The 24,041-nt window shown below is 55.2% G+C and overlaps 2 protein-coding genes and 1 long non-coding RNA gene across 3 annotated transcripts in view; 1 reads left to right on the plus strand and 2 right to left on the minus strand.

The window, feature by feature from the left end:
• Positions 1–15,685, minus strand: part of LOC134740322 (uncharacterized) — a 42,211-nt gene extending 26,526 nt beyond the window's left edge. Inside the window, exon 1 of the long non-coding RNA XR_010127717.1 lies at positions 15,468–15,685. This is a non-coding gene — a long non-coding RNA (uncharacterized LOC134740322). The remainder of the gene's footprint in view (positions 1–15,467) is intronic.
• Positions 9,638–11,688, plus strand: LOC129007721 (interferon-induced transmembrane protein 3-like). The gene has a single exon (XM_063672219.1). The coding sequence runs from the start codon at positions 11,212–11,214 to the stop codon at positions 11,608–11,610; it is 399 nt and encodes a 132-aa protein (XP_063528289.1). The 5' UTR covers positions 9,638–11,211; the 3' UTR covers positions 11,611–11,688.
• A 1,948-nt stretch (positions 15,686–17,633) lies between the features above and the next one.
• MYEOV (myeloma overexpressed) lies at positions 17,634–20,589 on the minus strand. Its single transcript, XM_054438926.2, is given in 4 exon segments — positions 17,634–19,109; positions 19,112–19,303; positions 19,400–19,568; positions 20,315–20,589. Coding segments are annotated over 3 exon segments (897 nt in total). The 5' UTR covers positions 19,499–19,568; positions 20,315–20,589; the 3' UTR covers positions 17,634–18,503.
• Between the last annotated feature and the right edge of the window lie 3,452 nt (positions 20,590–24,041).

Raw genomic sequence — 24,041 nt, forward strand, 5'->3', positions numbered from 1 at the left:
CTAAACTGCCCACTCTCATCCTCCTATTCTCTTCAGACAGAGAGAATAATGATGGAAATGGTGATGCTAAAAATAATCATAACAGTTACTTAGCACCTTCCATGCCAGGCACAGTAACAAATACCTGTGTCTATTATCTCATCTAACACTATAGCAGTTCACCATTGCACTGCCTTATCCACACTTTTCAGATGAGAAATTGAGGCTTAGGGTGAGTGGGTGGGTTTACATCTTCTTAGTTATAGAAGTTTCCTGACCCATCAGGGGGATTTATTTTGTCTTCTGTCTCCCCTGCCTCCACTGCTCATATATACACACTGGAAGTGTCCATATATGCCCAACAGGGCAGGGACAATTTGATTATTTTCTGGATCTTTGGAGGCCAGTAGAAGAGGTGTCCTAGTGCAAGTCTTGTATGAATGTTGGATGGATGGAAGTATGGGTGTTTGAGTGGATGAACGGATGGATGGATGGATGGATGAATTAGTGGATGGATGGGTGAATGGATGGATGGATGAATGGATGGATGGATGGATGGATGGATGGATGGATGGATGGATGAATGGATAGATATACTAGTAGATGGATGGGTACAAGGAGGGGTAGATGGATGAGTGGATGAGTGGATGGGTGGGTGGAAGGGTGGGTGGATGGATGGATGTATGGATGGGTGGATGGATGGATGTATGGGTGTATGGATGGACCGATGGGTGGATGGGTGGGTGGGTGGATGGATGGGCGAATGAGTGGGTGGATGGATGGATGGATGGATGTGTGAGCGAATGAGTGGGTGGATGGATGGGTGGATGGATGGATGAATGGATGGATGGATGGGCAAATGAGTGGATGGATGGACGGATGGATGGATGGATGGATGGATAGATGTACTAGTAGATGGATGGGTACAAGGAGGGGTGGATGGATGAGTGGATGAGTGGATGGGTGGGTGGAAGGGTGGGTGGATGGATGGATGGATGGATGGATGGATGGGTGGACTGATGAGTGGATGGGTGGGTGGATGGATGGGCGAATGAGTGGACAGATGGATGGATGGATGGATGTGTGGGCAAATGAGTGGGTGGATGGATGAATGGATGGATGGATGAATGGATGAATGGATGGATGGATGAATGGATGGATGGATGGATGGATGGATGGATGGATGGATGGATGGATGTGTTGGTGGATGAGTGGGTGGATGGGTGGATGGATGGATGAATGGATGGATGGATGGATGAATGGATGGATGGATGGATGGGTGGATGGGTGGATGTGTGGGTGGATGAGTGGGTGGATAGGTGGATGGGTGGGTAGGTGGCATATAGAAGCCCTCCCATCTCTCTGAAGTTGTTGATTTTTTGGTGCCTCAATGTGGCCCATATGAAGACAGCTTCTTGACTGTGCCAGGGCTGAGCAAGGGCCCTGGAGGCCAGGCCCAGCCCCTCCCATCTTCCACCCACACACTTCTCTGTCTTTCATGATCATTCCCCAATTTGGCCTCACATCCCATATTCCTGTTTAGGGGCTCAGCTTTCCGGGGGATGCCCCCTAAACCAAAACTTCGTGGCCCCCAACCCACTTGCAGATGCTGCTGGCTTTGACCTCCCCCTCCTCAGCTTCCCCAATCTAGCCCCAACCCGGCCCCCATACCTCCCCAGAGCCAGCTCCTCTCCCCGCAGCTGTCCACACTTACAAAGCCAGGACTGTTCGATAAGGCCGTGCCAGCTGGAACAAGACACTTCCCGTCTGACAGAAGGTTCTGCATGGAGCCTGTGGGCAGCTGTCAGCACGGGGGGCACAGGACCGGATCTGGAGGCTGCTCAGGGCCAGCGTCTCCCTTGGCCCCCTCAAGAGGGGCTCTGCTGGGCTTGGTCCAGGGTCCCAGAAAGGGCTTCTCACACTGGGGGGAACTGGAGTGGGGGCTTTAGCCTCCTGAACCCTCTGGGGCCCTCATACTCCCATCCCTTTGGGATGCACAGGGCAGCCTCCACACTGGAGCCTGGGAGCTGGTGACATTTGTTTGTTCTGCCCCAGGGGTCAGCCCACAGTGACCAGGGCACAGAAGGAGGAGGTGAAGGTCTCAATCTGAGACAGGCTGCCCGGCATGGTCACCTGCAAGCCATGGCGGGCCACGAGGGAGGTCAGAGCAGAGGTAATGGCCAAGAGCAGCCCCAGGAAGAGGCCGCTGCATCCCTTCTAGAAAAATCATCTGCTGAACGTCTTTAGGGCAGTTGAGAAAGTCACTCCACCAGCCCTTTCTGCTTGCTCAAAGTCCACTAGGCAATTATTCCACAACTATTTCTTGAGCACCTAGTACATGCCAGGCATGGAGACACAGGCCCGAGTTCCAGCCCTCATAGAGGCTGCATTCCCACAGCCAGCCTCCACCTTCGGCTCCCCCCAGGCCCAGCCTGCCCGGAGCTGTGCACCAGGCCTGGACCCAGCCTGGCAAAGCCCCTGCCTTCTCTGGCTCTGACTCCTTCTATAAGGCTCTAATTACATCCTGGGAGAAACAATTAGAATGAAACTATAGGGTTTTTTTTCTCCCCCATGCCCTGCCCCAGGCTGGGCCTGTTTAATAACTTAATTAAATAAACAGAATTATAATTATAATGTTAATATTTCCTTTCTGTAATGCCGGCACATTCTGCTGGAAGAAGCTTCTCTTGGGAATGGGAGCGTTCCACAGCCCCCAGCACCTCCCCAGTCCGAGGCTGGCTGCCCACCGGCCTCCCTGCTGGTGCCTCAGCCTGGAGCCCACCCGGTTCTGGGACTCAGCAGAGTTGGCAGGAAACCAGCCGGGGGGGAAACAGCAGCGTTCTCTCCTTCCTGAGTGTTTACAGTCGAGCTCAAACCACACGATGAAAATTACTCTGAAGCTCCTAATTGCACATTTCCTTCCTCTAACCATTTTCTTTTGACAGTTGACTTTGAAAACATTTACCACTTAATTCTCCCAAGGCGGGAAGGAGGGAGAAGGAAGGAGGCTGCCCTGCTAGTGAGAGCTGGCCTCCCTGGAGGGGCCAGGCTTGGAGCAGGCGTCCGGGCAGGGTCCCTGGGGTCCCAGGCTGGGGGGAGTCTTGCCTCTCCTCGCGTCCTCACTAGCTAGGTGACCTGGAACAAGTCAATATTGCTTCCTTGAATCTCATTTCCTCACCTATAAAATAAGACAAAGAATATTCACTTTGCAAAGTAATGCTATGAGATCAGCCAGCACTTAGTAGATGCTCAATAAATGTTAGATCCTTTCCTCCTGGCTTCTTGGAAAAACACAGTCCCTGAAGGCAGAAGTCTCCCAGCTCTTATTTCCTCTACACGGTATGGCGTAGAGAAGTTCAGAGCAGTGGCCTGGGTTCACACACAAGCTTGGCCTCCACCTAGCAGAGCAGTGGGGTCTGGGAAAGCAGCTTGCTTTTTGTGACTCAGTTTCCAGGTCTGTAGGAAGGAATAGTGACAGTGCCTACGTCACTGGGTCGCCTGGAGGATTCTGTGACTTATGGGAAAGTATGAACAGGAAACAAAGGATGGCTCAGCAAGGACTGACAACTATCCGCGTGGGTCACTCTGCAGGTGGCTGGACCGAGACAGAGTTAGGTTCTAGTCTTGGACACTCTTGTGCTGGGAAAGTCCCTGGTTTCAGTGGCTTTCTGTGTCCCTGCTGTGAAATGGGTATGCTGACTCACAGGCTTGCCACAAGGCATGGGGAGGTAGTGGACAGGAGGCCCCAGTGGGAGGCCTAGCCAATGGCAGGGAGCAGCCACAGTTCTTTCCCAAAGCTAGGAGCCCAAGGGGCCTTTGTCCCAGAGACAATGAAAGGTGGGGGCTGTAGCGTCAATAGAGACACCTGTGGGTACTAGAACCACAGTCAGCGGAAGGGAGCACTCAGCATGGCCAAGAGTGAGACTGGGACCTCTGCGCCCACCCTGCCCAGAGGCAGCGAAGAACCCCCCCGGCTCAGGACTCCCCTCCACCCCCATCCATGCCTGGGCTCTGGAGCAGGTGGCCTGGCTTTGCCCCCCTCACTGTGTGGCCTCAAGCAAGTGACTGAACTGTTCTGAGCTTCCACCTCCACGTCTGCAGACTGGGACTAATCTGAGTTACTGGGAGGATTGGCAAGTTAATACATCACCCACCTAGGGTCTACTGGGTCACACAGTAGGCACTCACTGAATGTCGGCGTAATGTCCAAGACTGTTATTCATTCCTTCCCAAGCTCTGTGCCAGCCCTGAATGGTCCTGGAGCTGACAGAGACAGAACAGCCCCTGGCACTTGCATCCAGGTTGAGTCAGAACCTGGTTTCTGCACCCCTATGGCCCGGACACCCATGTCTCGAGACCCAGTTCTAACGTACCGTCCTCTTGGACCCTTTCCGCAGGCTTCCTTTCAACATTATACTCATGCCAGGGGCCCACGGGGCTCAGATCCCTGGAGTGCAGGGACGATGGACTTATCTTTGTGGCCCCAATGCCGTCATCCTGGTCTTTTCCCACATGCTGTGGGAAGACACAAGGAGATTGGGAGAGGCCGGGCTGAGAGCCGGAATGAGACTTAGAAGCACTCACACCAGTGTGCAAAGGGCCCACATTGGCTGGACAGAGTCCACCTGCTCGTACCGTGCAGAGCCAAAGGCAGAGGGGAACACAGGGATGGCAGTGGAGATATGGAGAAGGAGACAGATTTGAGAGTCGTGGAAGGAGGTTACAATGATGGAATGAAGCAAAAGAATCTAAGAGCCTGATTCAAGAGATACAAGGGACAGGAATCCCCAGAAGGACGTGTGACACCCACGTGTGAGGTTGGCCCCCTTCCATGAGAAGAGGACAGCCTGTGAAGGACCAGGATAGGGGCAGAAAGGCCATCCCGTTTGGTTTAGGCCATGTTTGGCTGGGCACATTTCAGATGAGAGGCACTGCTCCTCCTCTCTTCATGGGATCACACAGAGAGCCACAAGCAGAGCTGGGAGAAGGACCTGGTCTCCATCTCCCCCTCACGTGAGTCTAAGACTCTTTCCAGCCCTCCCTGTGGTTTTCCAAGAGGACACTGAGTGGACAGAGTCCAAAGAGGAATGTTCCCTTGAAAACACACATCCTCTCAGCTGTTTTCCTCTAGAATCATCAGCAAGAGCCCAAAATCCATACATTGTTTTCTGGTGAAAAATAACAGCAATCCTGTCCTGGTTGCCAAGTCTGTGAAATCATGAGCAGCAGACAGAGGACCCCTGGAGCATTCCCAGTGAGCCAGGTGCCAGCAGCCCCCTGTGGCCCTGAGGGCAGGTGCTGTCGGCGGGAGGGTCTTCTAGGGACCGGCTGGGCCTGGAGTGGAGGCCATAGCCCTCTCTCCTCCAGACACCTGCTTCTGGAGGGACCTTGCCCCCTCCATGCTGAAGTCAGTATGTGAACATTAGGACCCCCAGATCTTTTTCTCTGGCCAAGATCTCCTCTGAGCCCAGAGCTGCTAACCCAGCAGCTCAAGGCTTCTGCCTCACCCATGGGAGTCTCTTAAGCAGCTCAACCTCAGTGCACCCCAAAAGGAACCCACCTCTTTACCTTCCTTTCTCCAGATCCCTCTCCTGCTTCCAGTTGCCCCAGCTGCAAACCTGGGAACACACTAAGACCCAGGTCACTGAGCTGCATGTAGTCTCCCTCCTTGAGCTCTCACATCTGCCTCGCGCCTCCCAGCCCACACTAGCTTCTGCTCAGGTAGCTGCCACCACCCCTGACTCACCCGGCAATCTTCCCTCCTCCTATCAGAAAAGGTGTCTTTCAAACAGGATCCTGACAATGCCACCTCCTGCTCCAGTGCACTTCAGGCCACTCCCAGTGGCCCATCAGAACCCCCCACTCACCCCCTCTGCCTCCTCCAGGCCCTGCCTGGGGGCCCCACAGCCACCCACCCCCACGGGACCTCCAATCAGGCTCTAGGCAGTCATCGCCAAATCTGCCCCAACCTGCATGTCGGCCATGTTTGCAAGAGCTGTTCCCACTCTCAGAATGGTCTTCCCACTCCCCGACCCCAGGGGAAGCTGAGTTGCCCCCACCCGTCATAGCCCAGGAACCTCTTCCCTGGGATGCACCCCCATCCCCTCCTCCCAGGGCATCCCTGGAGCAGCTCATATCCCAGGTGCTGCCTGGTGGGCTCCACTTCCCGTGCTAGGCGGCACACTGTGCACGGAAGGCAGTGGGAGCCTTTGGAAAGCTGGGACTTACAGTCACATCTAGCTGGGTTCAGACCCGCAGGAGCAAGAGCCAGGCAACCTCAAGCAGGCGTCATGGCTGCAGCTTCTGCACATATACAATGTAGGAGATGGCATGACCCAGCCCACAGGGCTACTCCCGCCTTCACCCAACATGGCTTGTTGGCATTCCTATGACGTGCCAGGCATGGTTGTAGGAGTGGGGTGAGAGCAGGGAACGCACAGCCCAAATTCCTGCCACCCAGAAGCTGGCCTGCTCACGGACAGAGGCCCAGCATGTCAGATGGTGCCAAGTGCTCCAAAATATTGGGAGAAGCAACTATAAATAGGGCGCCAGGGGAGGCTCATTGCGCAGGCCTTCATTTGAGCAAAAACTTGAAGAAGAAGAGGAAGCAAATCACATGGACGTCTGGGAAAGAGCGTCACAGGCAGAGGGCCCAGCCAGGGCAAAGGCCTGTGGTATCAGCCGCTCCCAAAGTATGAGCAGCTGCAGGGATGCCATAGCGGTTGGAGTGGAGGAACAAGGTCGGGAGAGGCAAGACGAGGTTGGAGGGGGCAGGCCTGCAGAGGACTTTGCTGCCTCCTCTGAGATGAATCCTTGGAGGGCGAGCAGAGGAAGAGCAGGGTCGAGGCTCAGACGTTAACAGATCGAGGGCCATGGAGATGCCTCTGCAGTAAGCCAGGGCAGCTTGGACCAGACAGGACTGGGGCGGTGGCAGGGAGTGGTCAGGTTCTGAATGCCGCGTGGATGGGGTGGGGACATCACATGCTTTGCAGTGCTCTTGGCACGAGCTGTGCACTCGGGTGTGAGAGGAGTTTGTTTGACCAATAACTGATTAAAATAACGAATCCACAAGACGTGATAACGAGGACCACGGCCAAGGCACAGAGGGTGTGGAAGACCCTCTTCCTGGCCAGGATGATGTGTGTGGACCTCCTGGAAGAGATGGCCTCTGAGCTGGAAGAGGGAAGATGGCTTGGACAATTTGGGGAGCGTGCGATCCCCATGAGTGGAACCAGAAGAAGCTTCCTATCCTGCTTCCTGCTTTGGCCGGTCCCAAACCCTCCTGGGCCTGGTTGGGCAGGACCTGGAGTCCCCCAAGGGGCTGGGGTGAAAGGAACAGCAAAGGTGGGCTGGGAGTCTCTCAGTGGTTAGCACAAGACCTGCAGCATCCACCCCCCCACCCCGAGAGCTGGCCCCAGCTCTGGCCCCAGTGCCCATCTGGTCTATTCTGCCACCCACATGGGCTGCGAGGCTAACTTGGGCCCCAGAATCACAGGCACAGGGCTGCCCCAGCACACCCTGGGGTGTAGAAAAGACAAGCCAACTCCCTGAGCCTCAGTTTCCCCATCCAGAAAACGAGGGGATTGTGCTACATCTAAGCACAGAGGACCGCTCCTGCTCAGCCTCGTTAGGGTTCTGTGGGAGCTGGCACTGTCTTCCAGCAAAGCTCCCGCCCTCACCTGCTGCAGTGTCCAGAATTGCTACAGAGCTACTCTGCTTGGCACGTGAAGACCCTTGTTGTCTCCATCAAATTGCAAATGTGTGACCTTCAATGAGCAGCCCGTTCATGTCCCGGTCCCTTTCCTGGCACTGGTCTTGCCTGGTCCTTTGGCACTGACCAAAGACAGTGAGAAGGGGAAACCAAGTCTTAAGTTTTGAGGTTGGGGCCAAGGAAGGGTGATGCGAGGGAGCCCTATACTGCCCTAGGTAAGACTCACTGTGAGCAGCAAGGGCAGTGAGTGGTATTGACGGGCTGCCCTCTGCCCACTGTGTTGTGCTGGGCACCATGAGGCACTTCAGCAAGCATCCCCTGCATGGCAACCACTGGTCACTGCACTTCATAAAGGATGGAACCAAGGCCCAGGGAGGCCGCTCCTGCACAGGAGGAGGGGAGGGGACACTGGACCCCAGCGGGAGGACATGAGGGCATTGGGGGTCCTGGAGGGACCTCAGTCTTCACTCCCCCACTGCTACCTGCTCTGTTTTCAGTTTGATTCTTTCTTCTTCAGGGCAAACATAGTCTCTAATAGCTTGGGCATTCGGGTGACTTGGGAAATCCTGCCAGAGTTCCCAAGACAAGAGCTAGGTTCCTATTGTTCTTTGGGACTCTAGCCCCATCATGGGGCAGGTGCACAGGGCCTCAGGAATACTGGGGAATGGAGGGAGCAGGGATGGCCCTTATCTCAGGTGGCCAGTGGTCACTGGGGCTTAGGCTGCTGAACAAGGTGGGGGGCAGGCACTTTGCGGATAGAAATGGATCTTCGGGGGTCAGACCCAAGGTTAGCTAGGAGACATGGCCTGTTGGCCTGGCCGAGGGGGCCCACTGTGAGGAGCTAGGGGCCCACTGGCTTCTGAACCAGTGCATTCTCACTCAACTGGCTGGTTTTATGAGCCCTGGACTCTGCAGCCAATTTCCTGGCAGCAAAGTGAAGGGGCATCCCCAAGCCACCTGCTAGCATCCGGCACCCACTGGTGTGGTGGGAAGGAAGGAGACCCGAGCTCCTGGCCATCCCACAGCACCCAACTCTGTGCCTGTGGGTCAGGCCCCTTACTACTCAGGGCCTCGATGTCTCCAACATCTGTTACTGGGGGCTTTCCAGAAAGGAGAGAGTGTCCACACTGACTAACATCTATGAGAACTAAGAAGGTCCTGGGGGCATGCTGCCAAGAGTCCAGCTTTCTGCCAAGCCAACATAATTCAAGAGGTCGTGTGTTCTTCTGGGCAAGGTCAACACTGGGAGGTCTCCGGGGGCGGTGCTGGGAATAAGAACATTCGAGATCCCTCCTGCCCCCGCGTTTGACTATGCACACGCCCCAGAGCCTCCCCATGCCTCCACCTGCCCATCTGTTAGATGCGATCCTGCCTCTGTCTCTGCCCTGAGCATCGCAGAGCTCTGTTTTATGTGGAACTACAGAAGTCATCTGCAGCTTCTGCTTGCGGCCTGGCTGTCCTCGACTTTCAAGAGGGCCGCTTTCTTATAAAACAGCCGGTATCTTTCAAGCTCTCCCACTACACCCACTGTTCTGCATCTATCCAGGATCTTCGCTTATTTATATTAGCTCACATATATTAGCTCATTTCATTCTTTTTTTTTTTTTTTTTTTTTTTTTTTTTGAGACAGAGTCTCGCCCTGTTGCCCAGGCTGGAGTGCAGTGGTGTGATCACGGCTAACTACAACCTCCGCCTCCCGGGTTCAAGTGATTCTCCTGCCTCAGCCTCCCGAGTAGCTGGGACTACAGGTGCTCACCACCACACCCGGCTAATTTTTGTATTTTTAGTAGAGACGGGGTTTCACCACGTTGGCCAGGCTGATCTTGAACTCCTGACCTCAAGTGATCTGCCGCAACCACGTGGGGGGGAAATTATTATTATCGTCATGTCCATGTTACAGAGGAAGAAACTGAAGATCAGTGAGGTTGCCAAGGACATGTAGCTAGAAAGCCTGAGCTCAGAACCCATGCTCTTAATTAAGGTACCACACTGCCTCCCTTCTGATGAAGGCCCAGAGGGGCAGAGGAACCTTGGGAGGTCACACAGCAAGCTATTGGCTGTATACAAACCCAGGATTCCTGAATCCCAGGCCTCTGTTCTTGCACCCATATACTCCAGGCCCTCCATTTATTCCAGGGATAATATGAGCAGGTTCTTCATGGGAGAGAGACATAAAGGAAATTTCTCCTGCAATGAGGCACTTGTGAGATTCTTGAGAGAGATTAATACAATCTTATCAAAGAGCACAGTGATTCATGCCAGCCCACCCTGTCAATCAGAAATCGGCAGAACTATAATTTCTATCAAACTATAATTAGCTGAATTTCCTTTTGTAATCTTGGGAATCCGAACTGACTGCAGCCTATCATTGGAGCTGTGGGATAATGATCAGCTGCTTCTCGTACAAAAAGGTTAGGAGTCAAAATGCCCTACGGGTCCCTTTGATGTTTAAAGAGGAATCATTAATGCAAAGACACGAAAAAATTAGTGGAATTTCAAATACAAAACAAATGTAGCCTTGTTGGGATCCAGGGTTTCATGGAGGGAGGGATGCTTGCCCGGCTGCTAAACCAGGATGGCTTCCTGGCCACGGCCACCCCCTCTTTGGACAAGTGCCACAGAGTGGGTGAGGAGTGGGGTCAGTATTTCTCTAGGGCCAGCATGGTGCCAGGTAAACAGCGCACTTACAAGAAGTAAGTGGAGAATGAATGAGTAGATGAATGAATGAATGAAGTGGGAGAGCTTGGTGTTTTGTTCCTACACGTGAGCCTTTGCCACCTGGCATTCTACCTGGAATACCTTCCCCTCTTTCTGACTCTCTGCCTGGGGAATCTGCTGCTCAGCCTTCAAGACTCACCTCAAATGCCCCTTTCTTCAGGAAGACTTCCTGGATTTCCTCCCCAACTTGGCTGCTCTCTCCTCAAGCTCCTGGGGCCTTAGTCTGCATTTCCTCTCCCGCTAACCCCAGTCAAGCCTTCTGTGGCAGGCACCACTCTGCACTGAGGATTTATGTCAATGAAATTGACTTGGGACCCCATCCAAGGGGGTCTGCATTTTATTGAGGGGAGACGGAACACAGGCAGTAACCTGTGCTCATCAAAAGGTGCTCACCAGCCTTTTTGTGTCCTTGCTCCATCAGGGAATCTCTGGGAAAGACCTCATCTGCCCCATCTCTGTGTCCCCAGAGCTGAGGGGCATCACCAGAAAATGGATATTAGGATCCCAGATCATAAATCTACCCTTGACCTCATCCCCCAGTCCCTTCTCAGCCTGGCAGGTAGAGCATTCTTTCAGCAACCTGAGTCGGACCCATCCTTCCCCTGCTCCCCAATTCATTCAAGCGAAAGTCAAAGGCCTTAAAAAGCCCTGCAAGGGTAGGACCAACAAACTTGCCCTTTGAGAGGAGAAGGGGGCCCCCGTAAGAATACACTAGAGCGGAGGAAACGAAGCTACTAGGGAAAGGGAGGGCCCACTGACAGCCATCCCAGTAACCCGACCACCACTGGTCTTCGCTGGACACCATGAACCACACTGTCCAAACCTTCTCTCCTGTCAACAGTGGCCAGCCCCCCAGCTATGAGATGCTCAAGGAGGAGCACGAGGTGGCTGTGCCGGGGGCGCCCCACAACCCTGCTCCCCCGACGTCCACTGTGATCCATATCCGCAGTGAGACCTCCGTGCCCAACCATGTTGTCTGGTCCCTGTTCAACACCCTCTTCGTGAACCCCTGCCGCCTAGGCTTCATAGCATTCGCCTACTCTGTGAAGTCTAGGGACTGGAAGATGGTTGGCAACCTGACCGAGGCCCAGGCCTATGCCTCCACCGCCAAGTGCCTGAACATCTGGGCCCTGATTTTGGGCATCCTCATGACCATTCTGCTCATCGTCATCCCAGTGTTGATCATCCAAGCCCATCGATAGATCAGGAGGCATCACTGAGGCCAGGAGCTCTGCCCATGACCTGTATCCCACGTCCTCCACCTTCCATTCTTCGCCCTGCCCCCGAAGCCAAGTCCTGTATCAGCCCTTTATCCTCACACACTTTTCTACAATGGCATTCAATAAAGTGTATATGTTTCTGGTGCTGCTGCGAAAAAAAAAAAAAAAAGAATACACTAGAGCACGTGGGGCCATCCCAGAAAACTGGTGCCATGTCAGCCTCCCTGGGAGATGGGAGATTGTGCAGGATCTAGCCACTTCCCAGACTTGGTCCCCTCTGCCGGCCTCCCTACTGCTCCACAGCGGGGTGCGCTGTCCAGACACCCCCCCATCCCTGCTCACCGTGCCCCCCCGATCCCATCCAAAGCCCTTCTCAGAGAGCACTCTCTTCCTTCACTCTCCTTTCTCTTTCCCACAGCTCCGATTGCCTCCATAGCAGGCCAGGCCATGTGACTGGTTACTGCCTGTCTTCTGTCTCCCCTCAATAGAATGCAGACCCCCGTGGACAGGGACCCAAGTCAATTTCATTGACATAAATCCTCAGTGCAGAGCGGTGCCTGCCACAGAAGGCTTGACTGGGGTTAGCGGGAGAGGAAACGAATGAAAAGGACAGGGTGCTCAGCGGTGCTGGCTTCCTGTGTCCCAGGTTCCTGCCATGGCAAATTCAGAGGCTGATGTATGGGCCTCATGGACCCTGAGACCACCAGCCCCAGCCTGGCCCCGGGCCCCGTGCCAGGCTCCCAGCGGCTGCCCTACCTGGCACCTACTATGCGGGGGCCAGGCTACCACCCCAGCCTCTCTCTTCCCACCCCTGGGAGCCCAGCACTCAGGGGTCACCACCCTGGGTCCCTAAGCTCTTAGTGTAGCCCAGGCTTCCAGTTGGAGAGAGGCTCACCTCTCAGGCCCAGAACTGTGTTCCTGGTGGCGTCTGACACCAGGACTCAGGACCTGCCAGAGGTGAGCCCTGCAGGTCAAAGGGCTGTGGGACACCCCTGACCCCAGGAGGGACAGAGGAGCACCAGGTGCCCACGCAAGTCGCCAGAGGCAGTGCCTACCGACACCCCGGCTACAGACGAGGACACGGAGGCCTCAAGCCATGCATGGCCTGCCCCACACCACACAAAGAGGAAGCGCTGGGACAGACACAGAGCAGGGCTGCCCACTCCGGAGCTGGCCTGGTCCACTGCAAAGGGGACACAGGCCCTCTGCAGGAGAGCCTAGCCTGGGTGTGGCTGCTGAGGAGACAGACAAGGGGGGCAGGTGAGTCACTTTCCTCTCCTCATCCCAGTGAATCTTAGTGAGCTGAGGGGCCCAGTGTTCCTCCAAATGACTGCTAAGGGGCCTCAAGGAGACAGGCACCTAGCCCTCCCATCTGCAGGGGACCCAGCCCAGTGAGGTCAGAGAGCTCCCAGGCTGGAAGGGACTCAGAGGGTGTCCACACCTTCCGGGAGGTCATCTTTCCCAGCCCTCTCTCTCCCTGCCAGGGGCACATCAGGCAGGCCTGAGTGCCCTCCACACCCTTGGCAACTGCCCAGTGAGATTTCAGGGAGGTGGCCTCAGGGGTAGACACTGTATGAATGAAGGAATGTGTGGTAGGAGGTGACAGTGGTGACTCAGGGTGACTCAGCTGGAGCCTGCCAAGGGCCTGCTGAGCAGCTGTCTGCAGCCACAGTGGTCCCCAGCCTGCCCACCCTGCAGCAGGGGCCAGCTTCCCCTTCCCCAGGGCCCATCTCTCCTGCTGGCTTCATGCCCAGACATTTAGAAAATGGTGGGGAAGAGGGTGCACGGCAGGTGCCTGGGCTGAGCCTGGGAATGGAGTGAGGGAAGGCCTGTGAGCGGAAGAGAGAGGCGGGGATGCTGCCCCTCCTCCTAGGAAAACCTGGACACTCCACCAAAAAGGTCCATCTCATCCAGTAAATCCTCATAATCCAGACGGGAAACCAAGGCCAGGAGGGGAGAAGACTGGCCATGGTCAAGGGGCTGATCAGGCTGAACCGAGAAAATGACCCGAGTCTCTTGGTCCTAGCCAAATCATTGGTCTTCTAGTTGGTGGAGGACATGGGCATCGTGCCATGTATGCCAAGGTTCCATCTGTGAAGCCGAGTGAGCCCCATCACAGTCTCTGCTAGAAGCGTCTCACATTGCCCATATGCCTGAGATGACCCAGGTGCTTATTTCACTTTCTACCAACCCCCTATACCATCTAGCCACTATCTATCTGTCCATGCATTCATCCATCTATCCACATCCACACATTCATCCATTGTTGATCAATCCATCCTTCCACCTGTTCATCCCTCCATCCGTCCTTCCATCTGTTCATCCCTCCATCCGTCCTTCCATCCATTTATCATACATCTTTTGATCCATCCAACCTTCCACCCTTCCATCCATCCATCCATCCATCATCCGTGCATTCGTTCATCACTTATCCATCCACCCATCCCTTCATCCATCCACCCACTCCTCCATCTTCCCTTAGACCATCCACACATTCGTTTATCCATCTATCCTTCCACATATCTGTCTGGAATTCACACCCTTCAGTTAGTGGATAATTCATCCATCAATTCCTTATTCATTAAACAAACCCTAGGAAGCCTTGACAGGGTAGCCAGTCCTGTGACTTCCCCCTGACCCTCAGCCTTCCACACCCTACTCCCTCCTCTCCAGCCATCAAGTCGTGCTCATCCCAGCAGGGCCCAGTGACTCAGACACGCATGGTCCATGACTTTCAGGAGCTCGTAGTCTCAAGGGACAGACAGGATCTGAACCCAGAAAACTCTAAACCAGGCAGAACTGCCAATGCCTCCACCCCTCTCTGTCTCCAGGATGGTGGAGTCCTTAGTCCTGTTCCTGCTGCTGCTGGTCTTTGTTCCTCACCTGCTGGGGATGGGGAGGACCCGAGCTCCCCATTCTCGCACCAGCTGGCTTGGGGAGAGGGGTCGATACTGACGGGAGGAAGACTGGGACGGCAGAGAAGGAACAGTGCCTGCCACTTCCTGCCTGGCCTGAGCTTGGCTCCCAGTGCTTCTAGGAGTGGTCTGTGGACCTGCCCAGTGCTTTGAGATCCCCAGATAAGAGGGAATTCCAGAGGGGCAGCTCAGCCTCATAAAACCGAAGTGGGTTGCGTTCTTCCTGTTGTGTTTTTATCATCATCATGACACTGTAGAGCTTTCGCATTTCAAAGTGCCTTGCCCCTGTGATGGTTTCTTCCCCGCAGCAGCCACGGCCAGAGGGTCAGGGAGGGTGGCAAGAGACCCCTGGACTGCGATTCGGATGACTCTGCAAGCACCTACTGCATGACCTTGGACAGAACTTGCCTCTTAGGCCTCAGTTTCCTCAACTGCAGAAGGAGAGACAATGCCTCCTCACTGGGGCAGCACCAGGGTGAAATGAGACCCTGGATCTGAGACCCCAACGCAGTGCCATGTGGATTGTGCTGAACGAAGCTTTGGTCAGCTGGGCGGGGCCAGCCAAACACACAAGCCTGCAGGATTCCTCACCGTACTCAGTAAAATGTCCAAGCCACTCAGCCTGGCCGACCCCCTGGCCTGGCCTCCATCCCCGCTCCACACCACCCAGACTTCCCACACACTCCTCTCCAGCTCCGACACACCAGGGGTTCTCCTGCACTCAAGTCTTGCACACGCTGTCTCTCTGCCTGGAGACGCCTCCCTGCCTCTCCTCCCAGCCAGTCCCTTCCCCTAGCTGGTATCTCAACCTTCAGGCTCCACTCGGATGCCCTCTTCCAGGGAGGCTTCTGTGATGCTGAGATTGGGTGGCCCCCCTCCTCTGCATCTCCCCTGCTAAGGGGGGTTGGCACTGGGCATCCTTACCATCCAGGACTGCTGTTCTGTCTCCACCATCAGACTGGCAGCATGGGGGGGACCACATCAAAGTCACTGATGTGCCCGGAGGGCCAGTGGGGCCTGGCACTGAGGGGCCGCAGGATCATCTGATGCGTGGAGAATGAGTGATGCCAGCATGACCCCGGGCTCCCTGTAGACACCTGGAAGCTACTCGTAGGAGGAGATCCAAGGTTGGGTTTAGGAGACTGTGCCCCAACAGGCATCGTTTTCTTCCCATCCCCTTCTCTTCCCTCCCCTTTGGATCCACCCCACACTGAGAGGTGGGAACCACAGAGAGAGCTGGACCAGCCAGCAGAGGCCATCCTCCCTGGGCCTCCCAGCTCTGTGCTGAAACAAGGATGGGTCAGTGGGGCCAGGGGAAGCACCAAGGTGTTCATGCCCAGCCCTCAGCTCCTACAGAATCCTGGATTTGAGGCTCTGTGCCAGGCCCCTGTGGGGGTGAGTTGGGAGGCACCATGGGAGACAGAAGCACACTGGCGGGAAGTGGGGGTCCTGACGGAAGCCTTGGGGTGGACAAACTCAAGCCTCTTAAACCCCAGGAGCACCCTCACTGGCCCCTGCAAACTTGCAAACAGCCTGTGAACTGACTGTTGGGCTGCGGGCCGTGCAGCCCAGGCAGGACACAGGAAGCGGGCGGGTCATGTTTTTGTGAATGAAACTGCAGCCCAGCTTCCTCCCGGTCTCCACGCCCTGCCGGCCTCGCTTGACCACTCCGTAACCTCAGGCGAAGCGCTGGCAGAAAGGGGGAACTTCAAAACGAAAGTGTGAGTCAGACAGGAGAAGGAAACGGAGAGAGAAATTCTTATTTCACGGAGGCCTCACATGAGACCCGACCTGGGCTGAAACTGCAGCCTGGCCCCCAGCAGCCCCAGTCCCAGGGACGTCCACCTGCAGCCTTGGCCTGCTCGCCATGCCTGGCCCCCAGCCCTTCCAACACCATCTGGACGGGGAGGGGCCACCCACACCCCATCTGGGGCCCTCAACAAGGACGGCTGCAGAGGGTTCCCTGGCAGTCATTTCCCATCGATCCCAGGAATGTTGAGTGAGCACCTACTGTATGCCCGGCCTTGTGCTGTGAACAAGATAAGCAGGGCCCTGCCTTCATGGAGCTGACAGTCCATGCTGGGGGCCGTTAACATGGGGAGCAAGTTGAATAGAGTTTGGGGTTGTTCCTTGTGTTACTATGGAAGTAAATAGGTTGCTATGACGGACTGGCAGTACGTACGTGGGAGGAGGTGGCATGCAGCTGGGCTCGGAAGGAGGAGATGGGACCGCCACAAAGAGCGGAGTGACTTGCATGCCAGGTGGCAGGGAGGGCGGCTGGGGGAAGCAGCTCAGGATGTTCTAGGAACTCCAGAGGTCGTTGCGACGGAAGTACAAGGAATGAGGGAGCCAAGAATGAGAAGGAAGCGGGGCACATGTGGCGTTGGGGGTGGCTTGCAAAGCCCCCATTACCTTCTGAGCCCAGAGCTTGGGCAGGGCTTGCGCCCAGACAGAAAGGAAGCTTGCTGAACACCGGGGTTTCCCACCTTGCAGATGGTCTGCCTTGGGGAAGTCACAGGTCCATCTCCCTTGGAACAGGCAGGAAAGCCCCTCCATCCTGGGTGTCTGGGGTAGGGGAGTGAGGCAGGGCTGCTCACCCAGCTGCCTTCCTGGGACCCCCCCAAGCTTCCTCTTGACCCCCGACTCCCCTCCCAGGCAGGTTCTTCACCTCTCCTTCCTTGCTTGGAACGAATGGATTCTGCTGTCCCTTTAAAGGGACCTGAGTCAGAGAGTTAAGAATGAAACTGACTCATGGTAGAAGGGGATGGTCACCAGCTGGCCAGGCGCCAGGGCTGCGGCGGGAGAGGAAGCCGGGCGGCCGCAGCTGCCTGTGTGTGCTCTGCTGCAAAGGGCAGAAACCACAAAACCCCATTTGAAATTCCGCCGTGCAGCGCGTCTTGTGTAATGAGGTTACCCCTCATAATGGGGTATTCAGGGCCCACACGGGCCTGGGGGCTGGGGGCCTGCCCCCCGGGGCCAGCTGATGCTGATGTCATCTTCAGTTAGGAGTATCCCCTCCCTTGATTAAGAACTTTAAAAAAAAAAAATGCACCAGGAAACTAGAGCGAGAGCCAGAACGGAAGTCTTGGTTTTATTTATAGTTGATAACTTACATCCGGCCTGCTCCTTGGGAAGCACAGCAGGGAGGAGAAAGAGCCCAAAGGAGCTGGCAACAAAAATGCCCAAACTCCTGAGCTAATGTGGTGGCTGAGAGCGAGCCTAAAGCTTCCTTCTGAGCTCCCCAGCAGCCAAAGCAAAGAGAGAAACAGGGTCCTGCAGCATGATGTCACAGAAAACCAGGGACCCTAGAGCCTGGGTTCCAATGAGAACCTTACATTCTGACACCTTAGATTTCTCCCTGGAAAATGGGGAGAAAAATACTGAATTCGTTGGGAGGGCCATGCAACACACCCAGCACAGTGTCTGGATGCATTTCAGAGGCCCCACCAGTCTAGGGTCTACAAGAAGACAGCACAGGTGCCTCACTCTCCACGCCTGTGCGCATGGCAGACATCACTCATGGATTGCAACACGCTTCCCTGGAGCCAGATTCAGCCTCGTAGCTCCATTGCACAATGTCTCCAGGGGCTACCACCAATGCCCCAGTCGGCTGGAGCTGAACTTGCATGTCCTCCCAGCCTCTAACCAGCTAAGAAAAGGACCAGAAGGAGCTGGGTCATCGTGATCTTCCCAGCACCTGGCTCATGCCTGCACCTGGGAGACACTCAATAAAAAATTGTCTAGTTAGGGAAGAGGCAGGGAAGAATGGGAGAAAGGAGAAGGAAGAGGAGAGGGTAGGAGAGTTGGGAGAGGAAACTTGGACCTTAGGCAACTTGTTGAGCTTCTCTGGGCCTCAGTTGCCTCATCTGTTAAGTGGGGGGTTTTAGTAGCTACCTCATGGAGTCATTCTGAGGATTAAATGAGGCTGGGCATATAAACCACTTGGCACACAGGACGTCCTCAACAAGTGAGGATGATGATGAGCAGGAGGAGGAGGAGGTGGAGGAGGAGAGCGGAAGCTCCTGACACTGGGGGTGGGTGCATAGTGGGCCCCACCTGGCCAGTCCTTCTAACTCCCATGCCCCACCCCCCCAGGGCCTCAACAGTCGCAACAGTCAGCCAGGATCCAGCCACCCCCAGAGGCAGGCCCCAGGTGGAGCAGTGAGGGGTGGGGTGCCGGTGGGGGGTCAGGCATGCTCTTCTTCCCCTTTCACAGTCAGGGCAGCTCAATTCTGCCAGGGTCATGCAGAGTGCCCTGGCACCGGCCAGAAATCCTCACCCAGGTGAGCACAGAGCCACATCCATGCGCACCCACGTAATTTCCGTGGAGAGCCCATGCCGCCCATGCACCTCCTCCGGGCACGAGCTAATGGCCTGCTCAACGCCCACCCTAAAGGCTTCTCCCAGGTGAGCAATGCCCATCGCCCTTGCAGACTGACTCCCAGAATTCCTGTTCCCAGTGCCACACAGAGTACCTGGTGGTGCATCTGTGACCCTCCTGGCCCGGGACACGTCCGTGTCTTCTGCCTCCTGGCTGAGCCCCGCACCTGTCTGGACACCCTTGTCTCTCCCTTGTTTCTCTCCCAGTCACCAGCTCCGGCAGCAAACCACAGAGAAACAAATGCTCCTCTCACCGCAACACGCAGGGCCTGGGAGAGACAGAGGAGGCCCCGGGGTCTGCCAGCTTTGGAGCCCTCCACGAAGCATCCAGCCTGCCGGATGAACATGAGTGACCAGTTCCTGTCCCCAAGGGGAACAGACTACAGACAAGAAAACCGATGAATAAATCAGACATCAGCAGGTGGCATTCACCCACCCGAGAGAAGAGGATACTGGGGTCGGGGAAGTGTCGGCACCTGGTGGAGGTGGAAAGTCAGGAAGGACACACCATGGAGACGATGACACCAGGAGGGAGACTGTTCCAGGCAGAGGCAACAGCGAGTGCAGAGACCCATCGGGAGAGCTGGGGTGTGTGTGACGCAGATCCTAAGGGCCACGAGCTGAGGGAAGGAGCTAGACGCTGTCCTAAGTGCCAGGGGAAGTTGTTAGAGGTGTTAAGCGTGGCATGACGTGGCTGGACTTAGGGTCTGAGATGAACTTTCCTGCTCCTGAATGGACTCTGAGGAGAAGGAAGATACCACCTTCCGTAACCCACCCCGGGAAGGCACTGACCTCCTCGACCATGGGGAGGATGAGAGTCCAACACTCTGTGCCTGGGTCCCTGTGGCCTCCAGGGTCCCTTCACATCTTCACCTCACCATCCTGGAAACTGGGACCTGCCCAAATCCACCGGCGGCCCCAGCCTCCCCATCTCTGGGGCAGGGGGTGGGCAGCCTTCTCCTCCTGGTTTATAGCCACAGACTCCAGGCACAGTGGTCCTCAACCGCCTCTAGGGACCATGGGGACGGCTGCCCTCTGTGTGTGACAGTGGCTGGGCAGAAGCCAGCTCGGCTGTCGTGGGTGGGGCCTGGAGGCCTCTGGCTCTATGGTGGTCTAGCTTTGGTACCACCTTGGGGGGCTCCGGGTAGGAGGTGCCCACCAGAGGGGACCTGGGCAGCTCAGCAGAGGCTTGGTCACTCCCGATCTGTCTGTGGGTCCCACTGGTCTGTACCCTCAACCCCACAGACCTGCACTGGTCATGCCCGGCTCTCACAGGATGATGGCCCCAGCCTTGTAATGAGGCACGTGCTGCCCTCCTGCCCCTCCAGCTGGTCCCCCACCCAGCAGCCACAGGGCTCTCCTTAAAACATAAGAAAGACCCTGCTTCTTACCTGCTCAGATCCCACCAAGACCCGGCCACCTCACTCCAGATAAACTCCAGACTCTTCACTGAGCCCAAAGGCAATGAGCAGAAGTGTCCAGAAATCTCACAGAGCTCAGCAGGTGGTGAGGCACCTGGACCTGAGTCACCCAGCAGCTGAACAGGCCATCCCTGAGGCCATGCACACCCCGGCCCTGCAGGTGTGACGGCCGAGGCTTCCACGACAGGGGGTGAGTGGGAGCTAATATGGCTGGTGAAAGTACTGGGTTCAGTGGGGATGGCATCTCCCGCCCTCTATCCAAGGTGGGGAAAAAGTCAGCTTCAGGTGAGGGAGACCCTGGACGCCTGGCTTTGGGCTGGTTCCGCACTCACTTGGCCTCTCCCAGGCATACTTTCCTGCTTTGTAGGGATGTGGGTTTGAGGGACAATAACAGGAGAATCAAGGCAAAAACTCAGAGCGGGATAGCCAAGGTAGGCGGAGCTGCCTGGTGGGTGGGGCTAACCCAGGTAGGTGGGGCTGCTTGTGAGTGGGGCTAGCCCAGGTGGGTGGGGCTCCTTGGGGGTGGGACTAGCCCAGGTGGGTGGGGCTCCTTGGGGTGGGACTAGCCCAGGTGGGTGGGGCTCCTTGGGGTGGGGCTAGCCCAGGTGGGTGGGGCTGCCTGGTGGGCAGGGCTTTCTTCCCTGTCAACATTTCCCTTTCTTGGTTAAGGCCAGGGCAGAGCCCACACAAGGGTGTGCCCAACCTTAAGGCCTGCCCTGGGTGAGTTAAGACTCCCCAGCTCACCTAGGTCCTACCTGAGGGGAACCTACACAGCCAGCCTCCTCAAGGATCCTGAAGTCATCCAGGAGACAGTGGGGCTAGGGTGCCATTCATTCATTCATTCATTCATTCACCTATTCATTTATTTACTCACTTCACCACCCTTTCCTGGGTAATATTAAGAATAATAGTGGGCCTAGGAATATAGAACATTCTTAGGGATTTCTTGCAGGCCAGGCACCCTAAGAAAAAGTTATGTAACCTACGTGGCCTCGCTGTGAGGGGGACGACTGCCATCCTCACTTAACAGATGAGGAGCTGAGCCATAGAGGCCTCACAGCTGGGCAGCTGGGGGTGGACCCCACAGACTGGAGGGGGATGGGCAGGGGCAAGGAGTTCTGCTGGCCCCAGGCCTCTTGTACACATCTTGGGAAGTACTAAAAATGGGTACTTGCTCAAGTCCCTCTCTTCATTGAGCACAGGGAGCTCTCAACCCTTCCCTCCTCCCTTTACCCTCACCGCCCAATTCCACATGGGTGTACTGAGCACTTGCTAAGGGCCGAGACCAGCACTAGGTGGGGCACACAGTAGGAACCCAAGGCAGCCCTCCCTGCCCAGCTCTCCAGGACACTGTCGTCAATGCCAGCGGGAAACATAGAGAGGCCAGGGAAAGACGGGCAGTCAGGAGGAAGGAGCCAGCCGAGGGGAGAGAGGGCCGGCAGCTCAGTGCACCCGGACCATGGTGGATGCCGGACTGTGACCAGAGACAGGGCTGCAGCCCAGAGCTAGCCCCAGACCCACAGGGTCTTCACAGGCTTTGTCAGGGGTTTGGACTTTATCCCGAGGGCTGGGGACCCTGCAAGTTGCAGAGACTGGGCTATATTTGGCATTTTAGAAGCCTCCCCCAGCTGTAGTGGAGGGGAATTGGAGGGAGTGGGAGAGGAGGTTCCCATGCTCACCCAGGTGGGAGATGGTGGTGGGATGGAGGGTGTCCCTGATAGGACTCAGGGACAAATTAAAGGTGAGGGCCAAGGCGAGGGTTATCCAGACAGCTCCCAGGAAGATGGTGACACCAGTGAGTTGGGGAGACAGGATGACATTTGGTTCCCACTGAGCTGGAGATGCCTGTGCAAAGCTTCCAAGATACCCAAGGCAGAATCTGCAGCTCCTGCAAAGACAAGAGCTCTGCTCTGCCTCCAGGGAATCAGGGGAGGTCTCCCCAGTGCCCTACTGGGGCCTCCAGAGCCCCTATGCAAGCCTCCCCAAACCCAACCACCAGCCCATCAGCGCCATCTACCGGCTGCTCAAGGCAGGCCCTCAGCAACTTGCTAAGGGCAGATCCTGATGTGTCCCCATTTTAGAGATGAGGAAACTGAGGCCAGGAGACAAGATGATGCCTGTTTGAGGTTACAGAGGTGGAGGTGGCATAAGACCTCAGTTCTGCCTGGCAGATCCTCTCCAAAGAGCCCCATCTGAGAGCAGATGGAAGGGGGTGTTGTCAGGAGATACCTTATCTTACTTTTTTCTGCTGTCAGCATTCCAACAACCCTAGATTCTTTTGGCACCGCGCAGTGTCACTCAGTCTCACCATAGCCTCACTCTGATTATCAAAGCTCATCTTTTGGGCTGATATCTGCTTCTGGGACCCCCAGTAGCCCACCTGGGTCCTGCTGGGGAGGACTGTAGAAATCTGACTGTCCCAGCTTGATTTTCTCCCTCTGTCTTCAACATTCAGATTGCCAGCCCACCTGTTAAATCATGATGAGTTGGTGATGGTGATGGTGATGATAGTGATGATAGTGATAATGATGGCGTTGATGATGGTAATCATGATAGTGATGGTGATGATGGAAAGGAAATGGTAATGATGACGATGATGATAGTAATAGTGATGAAGGTGATAGTGATAATGAGATGATGATGGGTAATGGTGGTGATGGTAATGATGATGATGATTATATGATTATGATGGTGATGATGGTGGTGATAATGATGAGGAGGAGGATGAGGATGATAATGGTGATGAGAATGATGGTGGTGATGATGATGATGGTGATGATGGTGATGATGGTAGTGATGATGGTGGTAATGATGATGCTAGCAATGATGATGGTGTTGATGATGATGATGGTGATGATGGTGGGTGGTGATAATGATGATGGTGGTGATGATAGTGATGGTGATGATGGTGAATGGTGATGATGATGATGGTGATGATGATAGTGATGGTGATGATGGTGAATGGTGATGATGATGATGGTGATGATGATAGTGATGGTGATGATGGTGGTGATGATGATGGTGATGATGGTGGTGAGGATTATAATGGTGATGATAGTGGTGGTGGTGATGGTGGTGGTGATGATGGTGATGATAGTGGTGGGGGTGATGATGATAGTGGTGATAATGATGATGGTGATGATGATAGTGATGGTGATGATGGTGATGGTGATGATGGTGATGATGATGGTGAGGATGATAATGGTGATGATGGTGGTGGTGGTGATGGTGGTGGTGATGGTGGTGATGATGATGGTGATGATGACGGTGATGATGGTGATGATGATGGTGGTGATGATGGTGGTAATGGTGATGATGGTGGTGATGATGATGGTGGTGATGGTGATGATGGTAAGGATGATAATGGTGATGATGATGGTGGTGATGATGGTGGTGATGATGATGCTGATGGTGATGGTGATGATGGTGATGGTGATGATGGTGATGATAATGATGGTGATGACGGTGATGGTGATGAAAGTGGTGATGATGGTGAGGATGATAATGGTGATGATGGTGGTAGTGATGATGATGATGATGATGGTGAGGATGATAATGGTGATGATAACGGTGGTGGTGATGCTGGTGATGATGTTGATGGTGATGATGGTAATGTGATGATGGTAATGATGATGATGTTGGTGATGATGATGATGGTGGTGATGATGATAATGGTGAGGATAACTTGTACTGAACA

The sequence above is a fragment of the Pongo pygmaeus genome, chromosome 9, assembly GCF_028885625.2.
Source record: "Pongo pygmaeus isolate AG05252 chromosome 9, NHGRI_mPonPyg2-v2.0_pri, whole genome shotgun sequence".
Classification (NCBI taxonomy): domain Eukaryota; kingdom Metazoa; phylum Chordata; class Mammalia; order Primates; family Hominidae; genus Pongo; species Pongo pygmaeus.